This window comes from Ixodes scapularis, unplaced genomic scaffold (assembly GCF_016920785.2).
Source record: "Ixodes scapularis isolate PalLabHiFi unplaced genomic scaffold, ASM1692078v2 PGA_scaffold0__279_contigs__length_252992795, whole genome shotgun sequence".
NCBI lineage: Eukaryota > Metazoa > Arthropoda > Arachnida > Ixodida > Ixodidae > Ixodes > Ixodes scapularis.
Window position 1 is genome coordinate 50923470 of NW_024609835.1, and position 27682 is coordinate 50951151.

The following is a 27682-nucleotide window of genomic DNA, read 5'->3' on the forward strand; positions in this document are numbered from 1 at the left end:
GTGCATTTTTGTTTTTCTCTCCTTCCGCATATAAAACATAACGTAGAAACGTATGTACGGCGCAGCGTGTAGCGTGGTCGGCGTGGTTGGCGTGGCTATTTTTTTTGGAGAAAATCGCTTTTGTTTTCTAGCTGCGGGGTAAAATGAGCTTTCGTGTAAAACCAATCGTGCAATTGTCGTTTGTTCAATGTCGCAGCTTCACGACGTCCGAGGTTCGCCATGGAAAACGAAATTTTCGGAAGTTCTTGATGCCCAACGTTCGCGGCACATTCCACGACAGAGCTCGCAAAGACCGCATAATTGAGAGTAAGTAGTTTTCTCCTTGAATAACATCCCCCTGTCAAACTGTCCTGCCGTCTGCACATTTTAAGTTATTTATGTGCGTTCCGTAGTGCGACCTTGCGCTGCCATCCTTGACAGCGGTTTAGTCTCCACCAGAAGAGCGGGACCGTTTTCCGACGGAATAATGCATGCCATCCGAACGTATGCCCTCGAGTTACTTAATTTATTTTGAGTTGTTCTCACTTTCTCTCGCGAAGTTCACTAAGTAAACTTATATTTCTGGTCTTTTCAGAAGTCGCGCAATGCTAATGTGTGTGAATGCGTCAACACACGATCAACTAGACATCAGAATCATTCTGTAAAGGTATCTTGTCCAAGACAGAAAGCGAACCTTTTTAACCCTGCTCGGAGTTTCTTGTTTGCTAATGAGAAAATCACCTTGAATCTGGCTACCAATGGCTCCAGTATTTAGTTTAGGTGTGTTTGGGACATCCTTACCGTGGAGCATCCCTGAGATGTGTTCGTGATGAGGCTGTGATATATCAAAAATTAAAATACACGCGTGATACGGGAAAGATTTCGGATGGAATTTTATCCCTTTAGCTCTTCTGCTCATTAATATGTAATTACTAACCCTCACACAAAGCTAATTTAAAAAGCAAGCATGTTTTTTTTTTTTTTTTTTTTTTTTATCGTTTTACAGTGATACAGGTTGCCAATCTTGCAAAGGGTACAACACATCGACAGTGTTTCTCTATCCTACGTGTCTTTTCCTCAGTTCTGTCAATTTCTACAAAGCTGTAACAAATGACACCACAATCTATCAGTGAAGGTTCCAGTACTGCCAAAGCAAACATTGGCAAGCGGAGCAGGAACGACAAATAATCGGGCCTATTTCTGGGTGCTTAGGTACATCCACCTTGAGGTTAGCCATAAAAGGAAAGCTAAAGAGGCCTGTTGTGCACTGAGATCTCGCATGAACAAGTATAAAGGCAGCACTTGTTTGAGCACTATAGTTTAATCTGTCAGTCCTGATGGATGTACAGAAAAATTAGACTTTTGTTAAAGGATGATTTTATGCTTTATCGTGCATTCCTTGTTGGTGGACTGATTGCTTGTCTTCTGACCGCTAAAAAGCCCGACTGGTAGGCAGAAAACCTCCTGGTAGAACGGTATACTTCGGTTCTAGCGTATTACTAGAGGCTTCATTTGGAAACCTGTTTTTTAGCAAGCATCATATTTAAAGACGGCCTACTGCCTGTTCTCTATTTCCTCCACTGGAGAACTCGGTAGTCAAGGGAACGCCAGTTCAGTTTCAAAACTTCTGCATTTCCGGGAAGCCCGATTTGGTCACTCCGTGTAAACAGACCCTTTTCCTGCTTTCCCTGCCATTCCTGCGTTCCTTCATATTGGCAATTTTACATTGCAACGTCTCCCTGGCCGAGAATATGGCAGTGCACTGTGCTGTGACCTACAATCAACGGCTACCGGCTACATGGTCCCAACCACCACCCTCGCAGCCATCAGGACTGTGCGATCAAATGAATCCTTCGAACCAAAAGACCCCAACCAGTGAGATGTCCTCGCAGATTCCACCCAAGAGAGTGCGTACAGAAGAAATATCCAAAGCAGATGAGGACAAATCATCCGTTCACAACATGGACGACGAAGATGGCTCTACGCCGATCATCAAAGTGTCATATCATAAGAACAGATCATCTGGAATTCCGGTCATCTTCAAGCCGACATCACCTGAATCGTCATTTTGGAACGTGAACCCAAATTCAATTGCAAAAGACATTGTTGCGGTCACGCAAGAAAAGGTATTGTCACACAAGGTTAACAAGGATGGAAGCCTCTCTGTGACTGTGGCATCACTTGGATCCACAAACAAACTAATGACACTGCAATCCATAGGAAACATCAAGGTGTTTGCAACCGTGCCACAGACATACTCAAGAAATTTAGGAAAAATTGAGAATGTGCCTTGAGTATTTCGACATTGCACTCCTCGAGTATTTTCTCGACGCCGGAGCAACATCCGTGTAACGACAAGTTGCCTATCTGCGCAAGGAGGATGGAACTGTCGAACTGTGACCCTCTGGAAGCATTTTCCTCGTGTTTCGTCTGGACCGCCCGACGCCCCAGCGTGTCTTCGACGGGGTGACTTCACCAGTCACCCCGTCGGAGAGTATGTGGACCACCGGTTCAGTGTCTCAAATGCCAGAGATATGGCCGTGTTGCCAAATATTGCCGAGGCCCACAATGTTGCAATGTACCCTGCCCAGGGTTCATAGAGCTCCTTGAAATCCTTGAATACTCGGGATTTCGTTAAAAGCCTTTTAAGGACCCTTAAATATCCTTGAAAGTTGAAACAATCCTTGTATTCCTTGAAAATCCTCCAACAAATGCATAAATGGGGCCGCGCCGTCTGGGAGCATGGCTTTGTGTTGAGTGTGTTGAGGATTGTGTTGGTGAGCCTTTGAGTGTGTTGGCATAGATTTCATGTTTCTCAGCGGATCATCTGTGACGCTATCGAAAACCACGGTGGCCTGCTCAATATTCCACTGTCTAAGGAGTTAAAGTCCTCTGAACGCCTAGCAAGGCAGGAGTATGCTGCATACTTGGGAGAGCTCAAGAAAAAAGCTGCCAGTAAGCAGAAAATTTTGAAGAGAAAAGCAGTTGAAATGGAGCTGGAGAAAATCCATGAGAGGAAGTTGAAACTCCAGAAAAACCTGAAGTGCCTGCTCGAGTCGGCGGATTGCTTCTATGAAGATGCTGAAGCGAAGAATGACTTGACACTTTCGGCCAAGGCTAATAGTATTCACCGAACAGTAAAAGAAAAGGAAGCAGCTATAGCTGCTGTAGAGCGAGAAATTCTCACTAAAAGGAGCTTATTTCTTAACCAGGGAATAAATTTCTTCGAACTTTCCTTTAATTTTGTCTTCTGATTCCCTTGAAATCCTTGAAAAGTCCTTGCATTTCACATAGAAAATTCTGTACGAACCCTGGCTGGACCGCATCACCACAAGAACTGCAATTCTAAACAAGAACCAGAGTGAGCCAATTGTGACGGCAAGCACTCGGCATCCCTCTCCTGCTGCCCATGGAAGCATACAGCAACCGCAGCAGCTTGCACAAGCATAATGAATGGCCAAGCTCTTAGGCGCCGTGCGCCTTCACCTAACCCAGAGGTCGTTTAGCTCCCGACGCTGTCGCCAACTCAACGAGAAAAACTAGAGAAACCTACATACGCCAATGCAGTAAAACGTCGTCCAAAAGCATGTGTGGCACATATGACTGCAGAGAAACGTAGCAACAGTGTGACACAATAAAAGAAGACTTTTGCCCAAACATCGACTGTGGATGTGGCACATGCAACAGCGAACGTTCGATCCTCAGCAAACCATCGTCCGTCGACTTCTTCGGAATCCGTGCCTACGCCACAATTTACGTCCCACTAGCAAAGGGATATATGTCAAGTATTGCTACCAATGTTCTTCACAGCACTAAAGGCCACCCTAAAAACATCACCAGACGCTAACAACCTGCTAGAAGTATAAGCTTTTGTCGCAATGGAACACCTGCTTGTGGCTTCAAATGATTCTTGGAAAAAAAAATTCAAAATAACATTGGGTGCAATTGAAGATAATTATAAAGAGGCCACTATTTTCCAATGGAACGCAAGATGATTAAGATCCCGATTGTCCGATTTTAGACAGCTGGCTTTCAGGTACAAGTACCCTATGATTGTTATATGTGAGTCCAGGTTACCGAGCAACATGCGTTTATCAGGACACGAAAAGTTTGACTTCTTACGTACTACGGGGGAAAGTCACGTAACTATTCATTTGCAGAGAACTCGCGTACGCGGCACATATTATCCCATCCCATCCGGACAATGAGTATGTTTGTGCTACAATTTTTGATGAAAAATATATGTTCTCATTCAATTATAGGAGCATATATACCTCCAAAGTCCAAATTTGACAGAGCACGCTTAGAGAACATCCTGAGCGCAGTCCCATCGCCACATATAATCACTGGAGATTTTAACGCACACCACTGTATATGGGGCAGCCGTTGCACAAATCCTCGGGGTAGGTGCCTTGCTGACATAGCACATACCCATCATTTATCCCTATTAAATGATGGAAGTCCTACATACCTCCGGGGTGCAAAGAGTAGCAGTTGCCTGGATTCGTCATTTGTCTCGTTTGCTGTTGCGTCTCAAGCTATTTGGTTCACAGATATTGAAACACGTGGCAATGACCTTATCCCTACATACACAATTATACAGGGTTTAATCACAGGCAAGAAAAATCATGTTGTCAAACGAGTTGTTTGGTGGGAGTTCGAGCAGTCGATGAGAGCTAAATGCAATACGCTGACTGACCTTCCGGAGTTTGAAAAAGCTGTCATTGACTCCAAACTCATCGACCCATAATCATAGCCTTCCACTTAAACGAACGGCTATTGACAGGGAGTACGAACGTCTTCCAGCAATATGTCGACAGACGGAGAGGAGTGCTCGACGAACTTAACAAAAAGACTATATTTGCGTGGCAAAAAATCAACAGAAAAAAATAAGCTGCCATTTTGACAAGCCGGGTCAATGTATATACAGGGGATTTTGTGAAAGTATTCATCCACGAAAGCCACTCTCTGCACTTTGGAAAGTAGCTCGAAGCCTTAAGTCTCCTGCTCAACAATATCACCCATTCCGAGCACTTGCATTGTCGGTGGCATGTTCTCAAAAGGATCTTTGCAAACGAATTCTGCATATCTCTCATGTTAAGGGTTTCCATACCGAAACATTGTCCTGTCCGTACCGCTGCAGCACCATCAGCTGGTAACCGCTGTATGGACGATGTTTCACTCGTGGCAAGCTAGATGCTGCGTTTCTCGCCTTTCAACTTCCACGGGATCTTCCCCGGGGTACGGAGGCAGTTGTACATCGCCTCCGGCTCGGTGTCACTTATACACAGTCTTTCCTTCACCGCATTGGGCAAGCCAGAACATCGGAGTGTCTAACGTGTGAATGTGATGAAACAATTACTCACATATTGTGTGACTGTCAAATATACAATGTGGAAAGGAGAAGACCTCAAGAGTGTGTTGTTGCAACTTGACAGTCGACCATTTTCTCTCATGAAAGTGCTCAGCACCTGGGACAGCCCTCACAATGCAGCGAGGGCCACAAAAGCTTTTCTGCGTTTCCTAAAGGAAACGCGGCTGAACTTCTGCAACACATGTACTTGATTTGTGATGTGTTTTATACTTTGTGCTCTCGTGTTACTTTTTATTTCTTTTTTAGACATGTTTAATGTTTTATATTTTCCTATCCTTTCCATTCTCTTTTAATTCCCCACAGCGCCCTCCCCAGAACAGAGTAGCCAACCAGGACTGTTTACCTAGGTTAACCTCTCTGTTCTTCCTTTTCCGATGCATTTTCGAGCTGCAAACATTGCTTCATGGAATATGCTGAGAATTCTCTGACTACATGTGTTGCGTTGTGCGGCCATCTTGGCAAACAAACATGCCTGTGTATTTCCGACTCTTCAATGAGTACTGAACTTTGCAGAGCTGTCTTGAGAACAGCTTCGATTACAAGCGAGGAGTACTGCCGAGTGGAGAAACATCTTTTTATGAACCCACTCGCTAGAAATGAGAATAGACATAATGAAGGAAAAAAAAAAAACATACATAGCAAATGGGAACTAACCTCTTGAAGCCTCCTTATTAATGACCCATGTAACAGGAATAATGTCAATAATACTGTTGACATTCACAGTAAAAAAGAGTTAATGTTTTGTGTTACCTTGGGATACCAACCTTATGAATTCAGTGATGGAAGTGCTGCGCCAAATTGCACCATGAACACACGTCTGCTACATGTCGCACTTAAATTCTGTTTTTGCTCAATATTGCATCGCACCTGTGCCAAGATGAGCTTAAACAAAGCAAACAAATAATTTAATATTAGTCTACACAAATAATAAAAATGTGTACTGTAAACAACTTAAATTTCGTGAGGACCCCATAAATTTTTGCAAAACGCCTACGATTCGTAAAGAATTGGTCCCATGAGTATGTGATTCGTGAAGAATAGGTCCCACGAGTATGTTCAAAACTTTGAGCCTGCAAAATATTTCTAAATACCACCCTTTGTTGAATTCTCTAAATATTGAGCCTGCGAAAATAAAGTAGTTCACGGCATGGGTCGGCAGCCCACGGGCCGCATGCTGCCGCTGGCACGATACCGGGAAAGGACCCTCCCCCCTCCCCCCCCCCCCTTGCCGCTTTCTCACACAAACTCCAGGACCATGCGGCAGATTTGACCTCAAATGAGGTTAGACAGGAACAAAGAGCACTTCCGAATTGGCATTGTCTGGCATGCATCACCATACTTGGACGAAGAACGTCTTCACTTCCTCTTTGCTTTTTCTTCCTCTGCCCCCCACCCCACCCCACCCCATTCCACCCCACTCTCGCCCGTTTGAGACTTGCCATGCGGCCCCCTTTGTGTTGGCTCGGCCCGCCACTGCAAAGTGTTGCTGACTCCTGGTTTACAGTATTTCATGGTGTCTCTACTCACCATAGCTAAAATTCGCTCATCTACCGTGCTGGCCGCGTCATCGTCTGAACTTCCAGACAATGATGTTGGCAATGTCACGGAGCTTGAGGTCTCAAGAAAAATGAATAAAATGGGGGTATGGCAGCTGCTGTGATAAGACGGTACAAGGGTCTTATTCACCGGTTTTTGTTTGCAAACAAGCTCGCTACAGCCCGCTATCGGCGGACCCCTGCGCGTTTCCGGTTTTCTTCTTTTCCTTTTCTCTCACATCCTTTTGTGATTTGTATCACGGTCTACAAAGCGCTCGGGTTCTTACAAACGTATAGCAGGTACTTCTCCGGAGAAAAATCTTCTTACCCGATCACTGTCCGTTGTTGGCGAATAAATACATGGTCTACCGGAAGTTTACTGAGGCACCAAATACTGTGGCGCCCTCGGGGTACCAACTCCCGCCGAATGTGGTGAATTCTCCTAATGAAATCACTTGATTTTCATCTCGGCCACCCCATGTCACTATGGACGTTCACGTCAATCATCAGCGCAGGCGCACGTGCATCGAGCGTCGGCGCTCTTCATTGGTGCATTAGGAGAAGTGACTTACCTGGGGAACACCCGTGGGTTTGCACGATGCCCTCGGGAATTGTGCTCAGTAGAAATGGGCGAAGAGCGGTTTGAATCGAAAAGCACTGCGTCATTCATAGCTCTCGCAGTTACAGTGCTGGAGAAATCGTCGACATAGGGGCTCTTATTGCAAAGTTGAAGCCAAGAATGACTCTGCACTATTCGATTCACAGCCTATTTTCCCACCCTTAATGCTCAGTACTAATTACAGGTCAACCTTTTTTGGTCTCGATAGTAGGTCGACCTCCAGTTTTAAAGAGCGGTTTTGAGAAAGGAAAGCAAAAAAGAAATATGGATCGATATTTGAATGACTAGATGAGGTAATTCCTGAGCAGCAGTCGATCGAAATGGCTCCAATGGTGCCAACTCTTTCAGAATTAAGAGTGTCACTTTTAAAGCTCAACTTTAATTCCTGGTTTTTGGTAATATTTGGGGGGGAGGGGGGGGGGTGTTTGCAGTTTTGCAGTTTGTGATATTAGATACTTGAGTCCTGTAGGTTCAAAAATCATGGTGGAACATAGGCATTTTAGCGGATTTAACAGATTTTTTCCGGAATTTAACATACCGTAAAATACCGAGCCTCTGTCCATTCCACGATAAGCGCCCACCCCTCAATTTTGTAACATTTGGAAAATGCACAAAGGACATATCTTTACAAATTGTTTAGCTAAAAATCGCCCATTGCCCAGTTTTCCATGATTATCTCAAAATTTTGAGTGAGCGCTTGCTCAGGATTTTACGGTAAATGATATTGACCAGTTACATTAACTATAGGGCATAAACGAGGGAGTAGGAGCGACACTTTATCTCAACTGAAGTATCTTGCTATGATTAATTTTTCAACCATCTTTTCTTAATCCCCATGTCAACAGAACTTACTTTAAACTGAGCCGTCTTTCTAAAAAGTCAGTTGTGTGCCATGTACTTTTACGATTATTTATATGGAATGAACAATGTTTCACTGTGTGACTCTGGACTTAGCATCGGTGTCTGTTTCCTCGGCAGCCTATGGCTACCGTGAACCCGGAATCGAGCGAGGTAACCGCCTGGAGATGGTTCCAGAAATGGAGCCTGAGCTGGTGGTTCCGGACTTGGAGGGATTCCAGGTAAGTTGTGAACTATACCTTGCCGCCTTTGCATGTGTCCCCCCTTTTCTTTGCCTTCATACGGCGAGGACGTCATGCCAAAACGTGCACGCATGAGAAAGGGAGCTCGTTTGAGGGACGAGGTGCATTGAGAGGGAGTGATCACATGTGTGATGAAGCTCTACTCCCACAACTCTTCGGTGGCATGGGAGCAAACGGCATCTTGGCCACAAGTTCATTCGTTGCGCATCTGGTAATTGCTAGTCAACAAAAACAAGAACCCCTTCGAGCTATTTCCTCTCCCCTTTCTCAAAGGCCAAGTCCTCATTCATAAAGAACTGGTGGGTTTCCAAAAGACATGGAAAAGGTAAGAATGCCATTGCCAGGACCAGCAGAAACCCGGACGTCTGACCCTGACGCCACTACTTCCTCTGTGCAAGGAGCATGCAACGATCTTGCTCGCTTTGATTGATAGGACACAATGGGCAAAAACAAAGGCCTTTATGTCTACCCACTATCCCTCCCATCAGAGCTTGGCACTGTGCTGCACAAGAAGCAGACAAATTTGCTCGCAGCGTTGACGCAACACAGAACTCTTAAGGAGCTCTTGTAGGCCGAGCCAGCGTAGAGCGCTGACTGGCACTACCAACACGGCTGGGATACATACCGTAAAGTACCGAGCGTGTACCTATGTCACAGTAAGTGCTCGCCCCTTACTTTTGAAGCATTTCAAAACTCATCAAAGGACATACCAAAGGCCCACTCCCTTATTTTAAGCGCAAGTTCATACATATGTGAAAGATACATCAAGTGCCCAGTCGCCGTGGGTGGTTGTTATCTCCGCGACCGGCGGACAGCATGGGAATAGCATGGGAGAAGCGGCGAGCAGGAGGACGAGGGGTGCATAGTTGAAAGGAGGTAGATAGTAATAGATGGGTTGCTTTTAATGCGGAAGCATTAACTGTCCCATGGAGTGGAGCCGGCGGCGTCTGTAACCGTGAAAAAAGTGGGTTGCTTTTAATGCGGAAGCATTAACTGTCCCATGGAGTGGAGCCGGCGGCGTCTGTAACCGTGAAAAAAGTGGGTTGCTTTTAATGCGGAAGCATTAACTGTCCCATGGAGTGGAGCCGGCGGCGTCTGTAACCGTGAAAAAAGTGGGTTGCTTTTAATGCGGAAGCATTAACTGTCCCATGGAGTGGAGCTGGCGGCGTCTGTAACCGTGAAAAAAGTGGGTTGCTTTTAATGCGGAAGCATTAACTGTCCCATGGAGTGGAGCCGGCGGCGTCTGTAACCGTGAAAAAAGTGGGTTGCTTTTAATGCGGAAGCATTAACTGTCCCATGGAGTGGAGCCGGCGGCGTCTGTAACCGTGAAAAAAGTGGGTTGCTTTTAATGCGGAAGCATTAACTGTCCCATGGAGTGGAGCCGGCGGCGTCTGTAACCGTGAAAAAAGTGGGTTGCTTTTAATGCGGAAGCATTAACTGTCCCATGGAGTGGAGCCGGCGGCGTCTGTAACCGTGAAAAAAGTGGGTTGCTTTTAATGCGGAAGCATTAACTGTCCCATGGAGTGGAGCCGGCGGCGTCTGTAACCGTGAAAAAAGTGGGTTGCTTTTAATGCGGAAGCATTAACTGTCCCATGGAGTGGAGCCGGCGGCGTCTGTAACCGTGAAAAAAGTGGGTTGCTTTTAATGCGGAAGCATTAACTGTCCCATGGAATGGAGCCGGCGGCGTCTGTAACCGTGAAAAAAGTGGGTTGCTTTTAATGCGGAAGCATTAACTGTCCCATGGAGTGGAGCCGGCGGCGTCTGTAACCGTGAAAAAAGTGGGTTGCTTTTAATGCGGAAGCATTAACTGTCCCATGGAGTGGAGCCGGCGGCGTCTGTAACCTTGAAAAAAGTGGGTTGCTTTTAATGCGGAAGCATTAACTGTCCCATGGAGTGGAGCCGGCGGCGTCTGTAACCGTGAAAAAAGTGGGTTGCTTTTAATGCGGAAGCATTAACTGTCCCATGGAGTGGAGCCGGCGGCGTCTGTAACCGTGAAAAAAGTACAAGAAGCCAGCGGTGTCTGTAACCGCACAAAACATGCAAGAAAGTCTCAGGAGCCGGCGCCGTCTGTGACCGTGCAAAACCGCACAAAACGTGAAAAGAAATTTCCAGCGAAACGGCTCCTAGATAGCCATTGGCTGGGACGCATCATAGTTCCAAGGAACGCCACCGCACAGAGTGGCCCTCTTCTTGGCGCTCCGGCCGGCACGCCAGGAAGGAGCGCACTCGGCCTCTGCTCTCATGTCAGTTGTCGTCAAGGTTGGGGGGGGGGGGGGAGGCTGCGGTTGCTTCTGCTCCTCTCGGCGCCGAGGAACATTGCAGCACTTGAGGCATCTATATCGTCGGTGGCCGCAACCTAGGCAGTAGCGAAACATGGCCGTCTATGCCAGTACACCGCTGACAAACTAAGGGAGCGGAAGAGAAACATTCATGCTTATGCAATCGCAGCTTGTAAGAAGTGCTTTGGGTGTCCTCGGAATTTTTTGTTCTTACTCGGAACAGTCATTCGAAGGCTTTAGTGGCAAAGACAAGTCAATGAGTAATTGATCACTGTAAAAACAAATTTCTCGGACTATTTACCCCATAGGGCACTTTTTCTTCGTTGAAAGGAACGCCAACGTTCTATTTTTACGCGTTGGTGCGATCGACTAACTTGTCAAACGGCGGCCATTCTTAAATTAATGATTGTACCAAGCAAGGACCCACTTGACCGTGTGCACCTTCTGCATTTTTGCTGTCGGAATTGGCGATTGCCCATCCCCAGTTTTCCACTATTATCTCCCAATTTAGAGTGGGTGCTTGCTCAGTATGTGACACTGCCAAAATCTCATAAGGGCACCCCCCCCCAAGAGATCGCTCATCCCGGTTTTTTGGCTAAAAATTTTGAAACATCCCCCCCCCCTCCCCCCGATTCCCGCTGTGCATCACACGGTGTCTGATGGGAATCACATCAACCGGGCAATCTGCGTTACCCGTGCATGTGACAAACGAGTTCGCAGAGGGTTCCCGCATTTTTGTTCACGATCTGCGCGCACAGTATCCTTTCCCATGACACAGGAGTTCATAGCGAATTCCCGAGTGTTCATCACATTGTGAATCGCTAATTTGCCGTGTCCATGATCTGCGGTATCAGTTGCCGTGTCACATGGTTTGTAGCAGGCGCCCCTTGTAATTTTTTTTGATAGAGTTTGCTGTCTCATCCTTGAAGACAGCCCACCTCATGTTTCTCACCATTTATCTCCTCGTCTTAGGTGGGCGCCCTTACGGGATTTTACAGTAGGCTATTTTAAGGTGATAAGCAACAAGCTAGGGCATCCTTCGAGTTTTTAGGACGGGCGACTAATGACATGACAGCCACTTTGTGTCGTGGCAAATGACTGTATATTATTCTACTTTGTCGGAAAATTTTCATGTGGACTTATTGCCCCAACGTTTTTCATACCCCAACGTTTTTCATGCGTCTGTTAAACGCAAGGTTATCAAATTCCGCGATCCGATTGCTGGATCACAGAATTTAATTTGACAGAAGTCTGAACGAATAATGTTTTTTTGTGCTGTAGCAAAAGTGTGGTGTCGCACACGAAAGCATGTTCCCGGGTGTCTCTTCAATCAGTCTGTATTGGCAACGCTGTGTTCTGGAGATAATGAAATAACGGGGCGGCCGGTTTCAGCGTTGCAGGTTGAGTGATTGTCCGTTTCAGCTGAAGCCGTACGTGTCGTACCGGGCAGCCGAGGTGTGCCAGGGGGAGTTTACGGCCCGGGACCTGTTTGATGCCCAGTACTCGGAGCAAGTGGCCAAGGACTTCAAGGAAGGCTTCCGAGATCTCGAGCACCACACCAGGTGGGTGGGTTGCACGAGTGTTGCCAGGATAGCCCATTGAGCCACGTCCACTTGGACTCGAAACGGAGCTCCTTGTTTTTCTTTTCAGCGCTTGTAAGCATTCACATAGATAACTCGCTGCAAAGGTCTCGATGGACAGGAATATGGCTAGTTTCATAAACCTTTAATAACTGAACATCTACTTGAAAAATATATTAGAAATGAGCACATACATCACTGTGCTACCGTTTGGTTCCAAAAAATACTTGGCCGTGAAGTAACTCCAACGTGATTGGATCTAGCATGAGTGAATACAGCACACACCCCAAGCCTTCCGCCGTGGTTTGGCTGCTCACGCACGCTCGAGGTAGCACGGGATGCCGAAGTGTCATTGAAGGTAGAAAACTCACAATTGGGGCGGGACAACTGAACGTCCTCAACATCCTCCTTTTTGTTCTTACCTTGTCAGTGACTATAGAGCTGTGTATAGAGACAGTTCAAACATTGATTATAACTAGGGTTCCGCATTTTCGGTTTTTATTTATTTATTTTTTTTTTTTTTCAAAATTCGGCATACTTTTTTTGGTGTTTATTTTAAAATTAAATTATTTTTTTTCGGCGTATATTTTTGCTTACAAAAGTTTGTCGGATTTTTTTGGTGAATATAAAATAAACACCAACGGACACCGAATCAGATGATCCTTGTAGCTCTGATATTTGTGATCACTCAAAACGGCACAGATACATTGAAAAAGAAGTAAACACTTTATTTGGCAAATGTATGCAACTGTAAAAAAAAACAAGAAAAAAACAGAAGTACAAACAAGTCAGATATGAAGCCTATGCCCAAAAAACATGGAACTTCACCCTCTGTACATCAGGATTACATGATCTTATTATAATACACACACATGTACTTCCCCAGGTTCTCCTCATTGATCCGCACTCTTTCCTTCCTGTTAATATGACCCTGAGCTTCAAGAATGCCCTCTCAACGCTAACACTGGGCACTGATAGGCTGAGGAGATGAAGCGCTGCCTGAGCCAAAATCGGCCAATCAACCAATTGTGAGCGCCAAAAGAGACACTCTGCGACGTTTTGAAGCACAACACAACATGCAGAGCTTGCATCGAGTCAGTTTTCCTTACAACGAGCTTGAAAACGTGCTCGTACATGGCGAAGCCATGGGGCACCTCACGAAGGACGCCTTAAAGTTTTAGTGGACAGAAGAACACCAGCGATAAATTCAATGAAGTCAAACGAAGACTCCAGATGCCCCTGATTCTTGGCCATTTTGACCAGTTTGCTGAAAGAGAGGTATACACGAATGCCAGTAACGCCAGACTTGGCACAGTACTAGTCCAAAGGCAGAACAGGCAGAGCGAGTCATCAGATATGCCAGTCGGATGCTGTTTAATGCAGAGGGGAACTACTCAACGACTGAAAAGGTGTGCCTCGCTGTCGTCTGGGCAATAACAAAGTTCCACCCATATTTGTATGGAAGTCCTTTTCGCGTGGTCACAGACCACCACTTGCTCTGCTGGCTGATGAATCTGAAGGACCCCTTCGGACGCTTCGCCCGGTGGAGCCTACAACTGCAGGAGTTCGACATGACCGTGGTGTACAAGACTGTTTGGAAGCACAATGACGTTGACTGCCTGTCAAGGGCTCCTGTCGAGGTCGATCCTGCCTGCACCGAAGACGACGGCGAGCGTTTCCTCAGCGCCCTGGATGTCAGCGACATGGTAGCACTCCAACGAGACGACCCTGAACTGCGAGCACTCATCGAGCACCTAGAGCAGGTGTCTCAAACACGCAACCTGCAGTCCATATGCGGCCCGCGACTCGCTGGGACGCGACCCGCAGGCAGCCGGCTAAGAATCCCTGTTCCCATGTCTCGAGCGTTGGTTTTTCGGATGCGCCATAGTGTTCTCATCTCGCCGACTCAATTTTTCTCGAAAAGTAGCTCTGCTGTTATAACGTTTGTCATAGTTCATACTTATAGTAGCTCTGCTCTTTTATTGTTCACACAGTTCATACTTATCTGTGTTCACTTTCCCTTTGTTTCGCATTATATTTTGCTACCCAGCTTTTTCTTATGTACAACAATTCCTCTACTAGGCTGCAAGCGCGAGTTCTTCCTTGAAGAACGCATCTTGGCTGCACGAACTCTCTATCAGCAGGAGCAACTGCCAAAGATAAAGCTATGAGCTCGGAATTCTAACCTTTAAAGCAATATCACCATTAAAAGACAAGTATTTGTTCAGTGTGTTGTAATAAAAATCATCAGGAAAACAAGAACTATCAAATTAACTTATTGTTTCTTTAGGGACATGTTGAACTGGGTTAATTTCTGAGTGAATTGAGCAATGGGAACAATCAGGTACTTGGCCTCTTGTTCTATTAAAAATGGCGGCACATTGACACGGCATTATTATCCTAATTCTTTTTATCTCATCAGGTCAGGGCCCGAAGTAGCCAAATAAACACATCAAATCTAAACATGTCACTGGAAAAACTGAGTTTAGAAACGCATAGAGCACGAGGTCTCTTCCCTTTTAAATATTTTAAAGGGACACTGACAGGGTATCAAAGCTCGCCGAGGTTTTTAGTTGTACACGACGTATGAGAGCCCAACTACCCAGGACACAATTTGCGGCTCGAAATTCGGTTTCTTTCTGCCTGAAAACCGTCGATCAAAAACTGGCCGGTTCGAGTCTCGCTCACTCTCTTTTCCGTGGTCACGGGCCGTTTCTTAAGGTTTCAACGCGACCACCAAATTTAATCAAAGTCGCTGGTCACTGAAGGCACACACTCATTATTAAAAATAAGAAAAAAAAAAATATGAAATTCATTTTTGGTGGCCTTTAAAGAGCTGCAAATATGTTGATTGAAAGAAAAAAAAAAAAGTTCCACAAAGAACTGGAAGCATTCTGTGCGTGTGTCGTTTCGCATGTTGTGGGACTCGCGGGGACGGCGATGGCAGCGGACGACGGGCGTGGGACCTCTACTTCAGAACTGTCGCTCGCGGTACCGCAAATTCTGTCTGCCTTTAAAAGAGAAATTTGGGTCTGATGAAAAAAATTGGTATTAATCCCGTACGACACGCCCGACCACCAAGCCGATTTGCACGAAGACGTCGCCGAGCCGTCGCTCCCTTCTCATGACTGAAGACTTCTCTCGCGCAAGTGTCAAGCACGAAGTGTGTTCTTCGAGTTGAATATGCATGCGTACGATTTCTTTACTAGGTGAGAATGTCACCAATGCGTGGCGCTTCCCGACTTCGACCCGGGAGTGCTTTTGCGGGAGGGAAATCGGCAGCAAACTTTCCAACTTAGAGTTTACCGGCTGTATTATTACTGAGCAAAGAGTTCCCCCATTAGCTCAGTGGAAAGACATCCGCTTCACACGCGGCAGGACCGGGTTCGATCCCCAGGGAAAGCATACCTTTTTTTCTTTTTTTCAAACATTTTGCGATGTTTACATTTCTTTTTTTTTTTTATAGTTATCACTGAAGAAACAAACAAAAAAATAACAAACAAATGTTGTCGACGAAACGTCGCTGAACTAAATGGTATGGGATTTCCTTTTTGACACCTGCGAACTCAATGGAATCACTTTCCACAAAATACAAGGAGCATACAAATCAGGTAGCGTCCACTTTCCGAGGTACCTGTAAGTGTTTTACAGGAATTTCAGCCCGTCATTGGTCCTGATCCCGTTGATCTTTCGGCAACTCTGTCACACAATGCCACTTTTTTTTTGGGTGCAGGACATGTGAGCCAGCTCTTCACGCAACATCTTGGGTGTATTCTTTTCGGAGCCGATCATGGAAATTCACCACAAACACTCACTACTCATCTCCAACTCCTTAATATACAAAACAACTCATCTTGAAGTACAGAACAGCGAGCGGAGCAAACCTAACTGCAAAAGAATCGCACAACAAACAGTTCCCGCAATGCCGCCAGGCATGTCGTCTGCTACGCAAAGGGAAAAAAAAAAACGCACGGTCAGGTGTAGCCACGTAACTTCTGCCACTCACTCTCTCCTCTCCACTTCTCCGACCTCTGTGCGCTGGTTACGGTTTCGGTTTCGAGCAGTTGCGTCTTTTGGCTTTATTAAAAATATACGCTACCCTGTTGCAACATATTAATTGGGTAGTCCTCCGACACCATAATAAAGCGCCTGGCAAAAAATTAAAAAAAAAAAAAAAAATTTGGGAGGTGTTAGTGTCTCTTTAACCCCCCCCCCATTTCTACCAGTGTACAGTCGGCATCAAGGTTAATTAGTGAAGTCTTACGTTGGCCCCCGACCTTCCTTTTCGGTGTGGGATATCTGGCCCCCACACTCGAATGGGTTTGAGACCACTGACCTAAAGAGATAGGCGAGTATGGTTTCCTGTGCTTTCTCACGAATCCTGCCTACCTTGTATATATGGCAAGGGATGTTGTACAATAACTCCATCAACAACAACACAACATGGCTGTTGGTTATTCCTTCCACCCTTCAAGAAGAAATCTTCCAAGGATGCCACAATGACCCAACGGCTGGACACCTTGGCTACAACAGGACTCTTGCCAGGATACGCGAGATGTACTACTGACCCAAGCTGGCGAAGACAGTCCCCCACTACACCCGATCTTGCCAGAAGTGTCAACGACGGAAGAAATTACCGACGAGACCAGCAGGATTTCTTCAGCCTATTACTCTGCCATCTGCCCCATTCCAACAAATCGGAATGGATTTACTTGGATCGTCCCCACCATTGACGCACAAAACTCATAGATAATTGTCACGACCGATTTTCTTGCACGGTACACCGATACAAAAGCCCTCCCATCAGGTACGGCTGTTGAAGTCGCCAAGTGTTTCATTGAGGCCTTTGTCCTCCAGCCCGGCGCCCCCCAAAGTCCTCATTACAGACTGTGGATTGTCGTTCATGGCCCAGCTGATGCAAGAAATCCTTCGTCTTAGTAGCACGAGCCACCGTCGAACCACTGCGTACCATCCGCAGATGAATAAGCTAGCAGAAAGGCTAAACAAAACTATCACTGACGTGATCTCTATGTACGTTGACGTAGAGCACGAGACGTGGGACGAAATGTTGCCGTATGTGACCGTTGCTTATAACACGGCAGTCCAAGAAACCGCCGGAGTTACACCATTTGAGCTGGTGCACAGCAGAGAGGCCACAACGATGCTCGACGCGATGCTACCTCACAACCCAGCAGACGACGGAACCGACGACGCGCAGTTGATTACCCAACAAGCAAAGGAGGCTCGGCAGCTCGCCAGACTCCGACTTACGAGCAACAACGTGTTGACGCTCGCCGGCACAACCTTTGTCGTCGCGACGTCCACTTTTAACCCGGTGTGGATACTGATTCACCGCCGCAATCTCAGTGAAGAACTCCTGAAACGGTGCTTCGGACCCTACAAGGTACTTCGCTGACTTGCAGATTGGACCTACAAAGTGATGCCCGACAGAACAAGAGCATCGTCATGCCATCCGCCAATATCTGAAGTCGTCCATGTCGTGCGCCTCAAGCCGTACTGTGCTCGATAAGACTGAATTGTGATCCCGTACGACGCTCGATTGGACTCTGTTTTACAAGCTTCTGTAGTTTCCCTTCTTTTGTTTGGTTTGCTCCGTTTTGTTTCCGTGTTTTGACAATGCTTTCTTTAAAGGAGCTGTGCAACGATTTTAGCGTTGAAAGAATTGGCATCTTCTGCTTTTGATATTGTTCACCTTGTCACATACGACAGAAAACACACCTCCTTTCATCGAAATGTTGCGATTCCGCCGCGTAATAGCTAGGCAAAACTTAGAATATTCCCCGACCTGCAGCCACGAGCAGCGGCCATGAGAAACACGAGGCATGACGTCAAAGGGAATCTTGTAGAAAGATAGCAGGTTGTGCAAATACCTGCTCGATAAAAGGTAACTTTTCTACAAATCTTGTCGTTCCAACATTTACCGTATAAACTCGTGTAAGGGCCGCACTATTTTTTCCCGATTTGAGGGCAAATTTTAAAAATGCGACCCATACACTGATAAAAAAAAAAAAAAAAAATCTGTATCCACATTTCGAAATGAACGTACATGAGCACGCTCGGCTGCACTGGTCGAAAACGCCTTCACTCCGGAATCCGGATTGAATCATCAGTCGGATTTAATTAGTTTACATACTGCACAATACGAATCTTTTTTTTTTTTGTACTTGATAGCATGCGCAGCAACTTTCGACTTGAATCCCGTATGACTGTTGAAGTGGTACTGGCCCATAGCTCTGATTGCGCGAAAAGGCAGTCAAATCGCGATGCTTTGACACAAATCGAAGAACAAAAGAAAACCTCCCCAGAGCATACAGTGGCGTTCAGAAACCTGAGTGCACGCGCGTTTCGAACCCACTGAATCCCCATTCCTCGCACTTGCTACGGAAGCTGACATATCCTTTATCTTTTCTCAATGTCTTCTGGCTGCAACATAAACGCATCCCGACTGTGCGGCCGACCACGATCAAGGTCGGCAGCCATTGTGCCATATACGGATGAGTGGAGAGCAAATATCGGGGATGCGAAGACGTGCCGCTACGTGGTCGGGCGGTGGCTAGCGCCACCTAGCGATATATATTTATAGGAACTTTCATGCATTACAGTCCGCGCGCCTCAAAAACAAGGGGGTGTGGCGCATACACGAATAATTTCTCTAATTTTTTTTTGCAATTTTTTGTCCTAAATATGGGGGTGCGGCCCTTACACGCGATTATACGGTATATAAATGGGTCAAAAACTTGGTATCATCGACAAAACTTTTATTGTACGGAGTTTTAGTGGCGCCATCTATCCTAGGTTTGCAAAACCGTCAGCTCTCTCTACTACCGCGAACAGCCACCAGAAGCCAAAGGGGGAGGGGGACAGGGTCGGACGGGCTATGGCCGGACCCGGATGAGGCTTTCCCTCTTTCACCATATTGTTCGCGCGGCACCCGCCAGCACGTGGTCATGCGGTCGCGAGCGGATGAGTTCTCGCTGCTCACTGATGGCTCTAAAGAGAGAAATTTTCCGGAACCCCGCGCCTACCCCCTCAACGTCACTGTACACATGACCCGGAAGACGACGTATGAGTTGAGAGGCACCAAAAACCTGGATCTTTTTCATTTTTGTAAGTAAAAGCTAGGGTATCCAGGCAAAATCTGTTTTCTGTAGTTCACTTTAGAAGTGTCAGGCATCAGCTTCCACAATAATTTAAGCAAAGCCCTGAAATTGTTGCACAGCTCCTTTAAAGGGTGGAGTAATGCCACATGCGTCTCTGAGCAAGCGCGTCCGTGGTCGAGCGGTTATCATGCTTGGCTCTCACGCAAAGGGCCACGGTTCGATTTCTGGCAGCGGAGGTACCTTTTGTTATTTTTGTAAATGTTGCGTTCTGGTAAATTCGAGAACCCTGTTGCTTATTCGAGGTTAGAGTATTCTATGCGCGAAACCTTTTATGCTGATTGTTCCAGAAACTCTCGCGTGTACAAAAGGGGCTCCGCGTGGCGAGCCGGAGTCGGTCTTGCCCCAGCTCTAGATCCTGCTGTTTCGCCGACATTGACGCCTTCGACGCTAACCTTCTTCCATTTTGTTTTGGGCACAAGTTCACCCCATTAAACATTTAGCTTCTCCAGTTATTTGCCACCTCATTATTTGTCATTCGTGACAATATGAGCCAGAATGCATGAATGGCTACCAGGCAGCACAGACCACGTGGTCCAGCAGGCACAGAGTGGAGTGTCAGAATGGCAGTGAAAGTGTTTAAATGTGCCTATTCACCTGCTATGCTCAATACTTCCCCACCCTCGATGTACGCACGGTAGCCGTACAACAGCGTGGTATGTATTGCCTGATTGCTGTTTGCATATCTAGTTCATATTGCTAGCCACTGTACAATGTGCATAAAATGTTTGATTAAAAACAAAATTAAATCAAACAACACTTTCACTTTTTTTTTTTTTTTTTTGCTATGATTTTGCATTTGGAGGGTTGAGAATCTTTGAGGGTAAGGGGCAGTGAAGATTCTTCAATATGGAACACATTTGCATGAGAAACCTGGAAGATTTTCTTTTTGAGTTCTTTTTATACCAGCTTCTCTTGGCCTTGTGCTTTGTTTTGCCTTATTCTTGAGTCCCATCAATAACTCGGTACTAAATTTCTAGTTCTGACAATGCAGCGCCAAAAAAGGACAGACCGTGGTCAGTCTGCCCTCTTACAATGCTGCACCATAAGAGGCAGACAGGGTCGCGATAAATGTGCCCTCGTTGCTGCCCGTCCTTTTCTTCACAGGGCAGACGGGGTCGCGATAAATGTGCCCTCGATGCTGCCCGTCCTTTTCTTCACAGGGCAGACGGGGTCGCGATAAATGTGCCCTCGTTGCTGCCCGTCCTTTTCTTCACAGGGCAGACGGGGTCGCGATAAATGTGCCCTCGATGCTGCCCGTCCTTTTCTTCACAGGGCAGACGGGGTCGCGATAAATGTGCCCTCGTTGCTGCCCGTCCTTTTCTTCACAGGGCAGACGGGGTCGCGATAAATGTGCCCTCGATGCTGCCCGTCCTTTTCTTCACAGGGCAGACAGGGTCGCGATAAATGTGCCCTCGTTGCTGCCCGTCCTTTTCTTCACAGGGCAGACGGGGTCGCGATAAATGTGCCCTCGTTGCTGCCCGTCCTTTTCTTCACAGGGCAGACGGGGTCGCGATAAATGTGCCCTCGTTGCTGCCCGTCCTTTTCTTCACAGGGCAGACGGGGTCGCGATAAATGTGCCCTCGTTGCTGCCCGTCCTTTTCTTCACAGGGCAGACGGGGTCGCGATAAATGTGCCCTCGATGCTGCCCGTCCTTTTCTTCACAGGGCAGACGGGGTCGCGATAAATGTGCCCTCGATGCTGCCCGTCCTTTTCTTCACAGGGCAGACGGGGTCGCGATAAATGTGCCCTCGTTGCTGCCCGTCCTTTTCTTCACAGGGCAGACGGGGTCGCGATAAATGTGCCCTCGATGCTGCCCGTCCTTTTCTTCACAGGGCAGACGGGGTCGCGATAAATGTGCCCTCGTTGCTGCCCGTCCTTTTCTTCACAGGGCAGACGGGGTCGCGATAAATGTGCCCTCGATGCTGCCCGTCCTTTTCTTCACAGGGCAGACGGGGTCGCGATAAATGTGCCCTCGATGCTGCCCGTCCTTTTCTTCACAGGGCAGACGGGGTCGCGATAAATGTGCCCTCGTTGCTGCCCGTCCTTTTCTTCACAGGGCAGACGGGGTCGCGATAAATGTGCCCTCGATGCTGCCCGTCCTTTTCTTCACAGGGCAGACGGGGTCGCGATAAATGTGCCCTCGATGCTGCCCGTCCTTTTCTTCACAGGGCAGACGGGGTCGCGATAAATGTGCCCTCGATGCTGCCCGTCCTTTTCTTCACAGGGCAGACGGGGTCGCGATAAATGTGCCCTCGATGCTGCCCGTCCTTTTCTTCACAGGGCAGACGGGGTCGCGATAAATGTGCCCTCGTTGCTGCCCGTCCTTTTCTTCACAGGGCAGACGGGGTCGCGATAAATGTGCCCTCGATGCTGCCCGTCCTTTTCTTCACAGGGCAGACGGGGTCGCGATAAATGTGCCCTCGATGCTGCCCGTCCTTTTCTTCACAGGGCAGACGGGGTCGCGATAAATGTGCCCTCGATGCTGCCCGTCCTTTTCTTCACAGGGCAGACGGGGTCGCGATAAATGTGCCCTCGTTGCTGCCCGTCCTTTTCTTCACAGGGCAGACGGGGTCGCGATAAATGTGCCCTCGATGCTGCCCGTCCTTTTCTTCACAGGGCAGACGGGGTCGCGATAAATGTGCCCTCGATGCTGCCCGTCCTTTTCTTCACAGGGCAGACAGGGTCGCGATAAATGTGCCCTCGATGCTGCCCGTCCTTTTCTTCACAGGGCAGACGGGGTCGCGATAAATGTGCCCTCGATGCTGCCCGTCCTTTTCTTCACAGGGCAGACGGGGTCGCGATAAATGTGCCCTCGTTGCTGCCCGTCCTTTTCTTCACAGGGCAGACGGGGTCGCGATAAATGTGCCCTCGATGCTGCCCGTCCTTTTCTTCACAGGGCAGACGGGGTCGCGATAAATGTGCCCTCGATGCTGCCCGTCCTTTTCTTCACAGGGCAGACGGGGTCGCGATAAATGTGCCCTCGTTGCTGCCCGTCCTTTTCTTCACAGGGCAGACGGGGTCGCGATAAATGTGCCCTCGATGCTGCCCGTCCTTTTCTTCACAGGGCAGACGGGGTCGCGATAAATGTGCCCTCGATGCTGCCCGTCCTTTTCTTCACAGGGCAGACGGGGTCGCGATAAATGTGCCCTCGTTGCTGCCCGTCCTTTTCTTCACAGGGCAGACGGGGTCGCGATAAATGTGCCCTCGATGCTGCCCGTCCTTTTCTTCACAGGGCAGACGGGGTCGCGATAAATGTGCCCTCGTTGCTGCCCGTCCTTTTCTTCACAGGGCAGACGGGGTCGCGATAAATGTGCCCTCGATGCTGCCCGTCCTTTTCTTCACAGGGCAGACGGGGTCGCGATAAATGTGCCCTCGATGCTGCCCGTCCTTTTCTTCACAGGGCAGACGGGGTCGCGATAAATGTGCCCTCGTTGCTGCCCGTCCTTTTCTTCATAGGGCAGACGGGGTCGCGATAAAGGTGCCCTCGTTGCTGCCCGTCCTTTTCTTCACAGGGCAGACGGGGTCGCGATAAATGTGCCCTCGATGCTGCCCGTCCTTTTCTTCACAGGGCAGACGGGGTCGCGATAAATGTGCCCTCGATGCTGCCCGTCCTTTTCTTCACAGGGCAGACGGGGTCGCGATAAATGTGCCCTCGTTGCTGCCCGTCCTTTTCTTCACAGGGCAGACGGGGTCGCGATAAATGTGCCCTCGATGCTGCCCGTCCTTTTCTTCACAGGGCAGACGGGGTCGCGATAAATGTGCCCTCGTTGCTGCCCGTCCTTTTCTTCACAGGGCAGACGGGGTCGCGATAAATGTGCCCTCGTTGCTGCCCGTCCTTTTCTTCACAGGGCAGACGGGGTCGCGATAAATGTGCCCTCGTTGCTGCCCGTCCTTTTCTTCACAGGGCAGACGGGGTCGCGATAAATGTGCCCTCGTTGCTGCCCGTCCTTTTCTTCACAGGGCAGACGGGGTCGCGATAAATGTGCCCTCGTTGCTGCCCGTCCTTTTCTTCACAGGGCAGACGGGGTCGCGATAAATGTGCCCTCGATGCTGCCCGTCCTTTTCTTCACAGGGCAGACGGGGTCGCGATAAATGTGCCCTCGTTGCTGCCCGTCCTTTTCTTCACAGGGCAGACGGGGTCGCGATAAATGTGCCCTCGTTGCTGCCCGTCCTTTTCTTCACAGGGCAGACGGGGTCGCGATAAATGTGCCCTCGTTGCTGCCCGTCCTTTTCTTGACAGGGCAGACGGGGTCGCGATAAATGTGCCCTCGATGCTGCCCGTCCTTTTCTTCACAGGGCAGACGGGGTCGCGATAAATGTGCCCTCGATGCTGCCCGTCCTTTTCTTCACAGGGCAGACGGGGTCGCGATAAATGTGCCCTCGTTGCTGCCCGTCCTTTTCTTCACAGGGCAGACGGGGTCGCGATAAATGTGCCCTCGTTGCTGCCCGTCCTTTTCTTCACAGGGCAGACGGGGTCGCGATAAATGTGCCCTCGATGCTGCCCGTCCTTTTCTTCACCCTGGAGGCAGCTGGTCCAACTGAGGAATTATTGAAGGACAGCTTTATCTACGAGATGTATATGGTTAGGCTTTGTCAGAAGGAAGTTTACATGTTTTAGATCATTTCATGAAGAATTCAAATGAAAAGAATGAGTGTTTTATTATAAAATTGCCCTTAAAAACTCAACTTCTTTCTGATTCCTTTTTTTTTCTTTTGTTAGTTTACGGCTGTCATGACTAGAGTCACTCATGCCGGTGGTGTCGTGGCCAGGAATATTTTTCCGGAAGCGGCTGGGATGGGGGCTCGAATCCATGACTTGGAGAGGTGGCGGAGGGGAAGGGGGGGCAGGTGAAGTGAGTGAGTGAGTGAGTGAGTGAGTGAGTGAGTCTAGGCTAGAGCACTGCACGGGCCCGGGCCAGTCCAAAAGCCCGAGCCCGGCCCGCGGGCCGGGCTCGGGCCGGGTAGCACATATTTTCTCGGGCCCGGGCCGGGCTCGGGCTTCAACAAAAAAGTTCTCGGGCCGCGCCGGCCCGGGCCGGCCCGGGCCGTGCCTGGGCAGTTTTGTGCAGTAAATCATAAATTGTTGTTGATAGCAAGAAATTTGCTCATTAATCTTTTAGGTTCATTGAATACAAGAAAAGCGAAGTGCAAATTCACTACAGCGTCGTTAAAAATAATAACTAAACGACATCTTGAAGCTAGAAAGCCTTCAAGCTTTTTCCGTGTGAGCGAGGGTTGTGTTATAAATTGTAAACAAAATAAAGTCCCAGTCATATGCTTGTCAACCTGTCTGATTCATCGCTCTCAAAAATATCTAGCTCACTATTAGGAAGATTTAGAAAAATGTACGCAAGCGCTTTGGGTACCGTAAAATAAAATAGCGTTCCGATGTAAAACCTATGGCGATGCTAATTTTAGCTTGCCCAAAGTGCTTGAGTACGTTATTCTAAGACTCCCTTATTGCACAGAGCGCGACACTATATTAGCGCGAACGAGCGATTGTCGTGTTTTTATGCTTATCTCATAGAATCAAAACGCTGTTTTCAAAAATATTAATGTCTTTAGAAGTGCTCATCTGGGCCACAGACCTAACCGGTATACTTTGGTGCCTACTAAAACCATTTCGAAGTAAAATTCGAAAAAAGAGCCAGCGTCGTGTTCGCATAATCAGTGTCGCGCAGTGTACGTAGTCCGTTCCGCGCTTGCACGTTTTGGGAACCATCTTGAAAAAAACGTTTTAGGGGGTTAACTAGGAATATATTAAACTTAAGCTTGCCTGAAAGGGTTGTATATTTTAAGAACGCGTTGACATGTAAAGCTACTTCAGAACATATTCTTAAACAGATGGAGACTTTTTGCGAAGAGGTTGCGATGTGCAGAGCCTTATAAAAGTAGGTTGAAACGGGACGCATTCAAACGCAAAGGGTGTTTCGGAAACTGGTTCAAATAAGAAGGGCGTTTAGGGAATGGGTCGAAACAGGACAAATTCAAACGAGAAGGGCGTTTAGGGAACTGGTCGAAACAAGACGGGTTTATATGGGAAGGGTGTTTAAAGAATGGGTCGAAACAGGACGGGTTCAAATGGGGAGCTCGTTTCGGGAGCGGGTCGAAATAGGACGGGTTCAAACGGAAATGGGTTGTTTTGGGCTACAGCCATCGGGCCGGGTCGGGCGGGGCCTTGAAATTAACAATTCTGTTGGGCTCGGGCCAGGCCCGGGCCGTGTCTCTTTCGGGCCGGGTCGGGCTGGGCCTAGGAATTTAAAATTCTGTCGGGCTCGGGCCGGGCCCGGGCCGTGTCTCTACCGGGCCGGGTCGGGCCGGGCCTAGATATTCCGGCCCGTGCAGTACTCTGGTCTAGGCATATTTTGGGGCAATGTTTGCGATTGAGGGGTCTCAGTGTTCCTAAAGTGCTACCTCTTCTACCGACTCTGGTGCAGGACTGTGTCTGAGCGGCTCAGTAAAGAAGAGGCACTGCAGAGGGCAAGGCAGACGGGCAGTGACATCTTCCAGCCAAAGTGGCTTACCAAGATCTTTCAGGAGCAGTAAAGCCCCCAGCAAAGCTTGCTAGATATCAAGATGGCCCCGATTGGTCCTGGGTCACCATCAGAGTGCATCTTGCTGAAGTCTGCGGAACCGATACTGCCAGGCTGGTCCTAGTGCTGGTGGGTGTCAAGGCTACTTCTTGGACCATGTATAAAGGGGTTGTAGTGTAGATGATGGACAGTTGCCTGTTGCAACCTTCTGATAGACATTTTGTTTTAAAAATAAATTGTTCCAAGCAACTTCATACAAGTCGTCGATTGTTCTGAAAATGACAGTGAGGTCATCTCCTGTAACCCACCATGATTTCCCTCTAGTACTGTGCAATATCATTTTGTTTGTTAACTGACATGGTGTTTTCATTCTCTGATTTTCAAATTCTTGTGTAGGGAAAAAGTTCTTTGCTTCACTATATAATATTCATACATTCTTAAGACCAGTATTTACTTAGGGCAGTTTCACCTGGATATCCGGCTTGAACTCGCGTGAAAATCTGTACTATAGATTACTATTGCAGGGGCAACATTTTCCAACTAGGTCAAGTAGTTTTGCATCTTAATCGACTGCATCAGACGAAGTAGTCAGCAACATAATGAAGCATTGGTTGGTACTTCATTTTCGCACAGCCCTGCTGTTATTCGAAAATGAGATAAGCCAACGCATGAGTTGTCGAAAAAAAATGGCTTAGCAATGGTTGGTGCAGCCCTTCTCTGGTCTTGTTTCTGTCATCAGTGGAGCCATTTACCATGCTTCAGATGACTAGCTGCTTACACAAAAGACCATGCCAACGAAGAGTCGCTTCGATGCAAACCAATGCGGAAAAAATCTTGGAAAAGGTTCACCAGCATGGATGCAGACGGCTTGCCGGAACTAAAACAGGGCTTTTGGAATCCACCCTGGGAGACAGGTTTTGTTGTAGAAAGTATTCATATGCCGTGAAGTGCCTAACATACAAGTGAATGCACTCGCTGACAGTCGAGACTCGAGAACAACAATGTTAATAGCGTCATTCGCATACAGTTGAGATACACTGGCCATCCAGGAACACAGCTATTCATTGGCTACATTCTGTTGTCGAAACTATCAAACCAAGTACAGATATGCAATGTAGCAGGATGTAGCCGACTCTTTCGTCTGGCAACTTTCCTGCTTTCACAGTGCTACCACAAAGCAAGTCTGCTTTTCAAAATGATGCTTTGCTGTGCTTTTTTGAGGCATTGATTCTTCAGATAGATTTATGCTAGCTTCCTCTGTTTGTGCGAGTTGCCTCTAGTTTAGTTCAGCACCTTTCAATATTTGTACCTTGCCTCATGCTTTAGCAAGCACTCGAAATTTGGGGATGTGTACCATTATTTTTTTATGCTGATCAATAAAATCTTCATCCATCAGCTAGGATTGTTGGTTCACTTCTGGAAAATTCTTAATACTGGTAAAATTATATTGTTTAAATTCTTAAATGAAGTTACACCGGTGTTCCCGGCTTTGTAAGGCAAAA

The 27682-nt window shown here is 47.6% G+C and overlaps 1 protein-coding gene across 1 annotated transcript; it reads left to right on the forward strand.

Moving 5' to 3' along the window:
• On the forward strand, positions 1-27580 carry LOC8043773 (39S ribosomal protein L41, mitochondrial). The gene is made up of 4 exons (XM_029982172.4): positions 1-306; positions 8486-8586; positions 12309-12448; positions 26085-27580. The coding sequence occupies exons 1-4, from the start codon at positions 144-146 to the stop codon at positions 26191-26193; spliced, it is 513 nt and encodes a 170-aa protein (XP_029838032.2). The 5' UTR covers positions 1-143; the 3' UTR covers positions 26194-27580.
• Positions 27581-27682: the final 102 nt, after the last annotated feature.

Excerpts from the sequence above, each read along its gene's own strand:
- LOC8043773 (XM_029982172.4), top strand. The coding sequence starts at position 144 with ATGAGCTTTCGTGTAAAACCAATCGTGCAATTGTCGTTTGTTCAATGT. Across the intron at positions 307-8,485 it reads CAAAGACCGCATAATTGAGA|CCTATGGCTACCGTGAACCC; the intron begins GTAAGTAGTTTT and ends TTTCCTCGGCAG. Across the intron at positions 12,449-26,084 it reads GATCTCGAGCACCACACCAG|GACTGTGTCTGAGCGGCTCA; the intron begins GTGGGTGGGTTG and ends ACTCTGGTGCAG.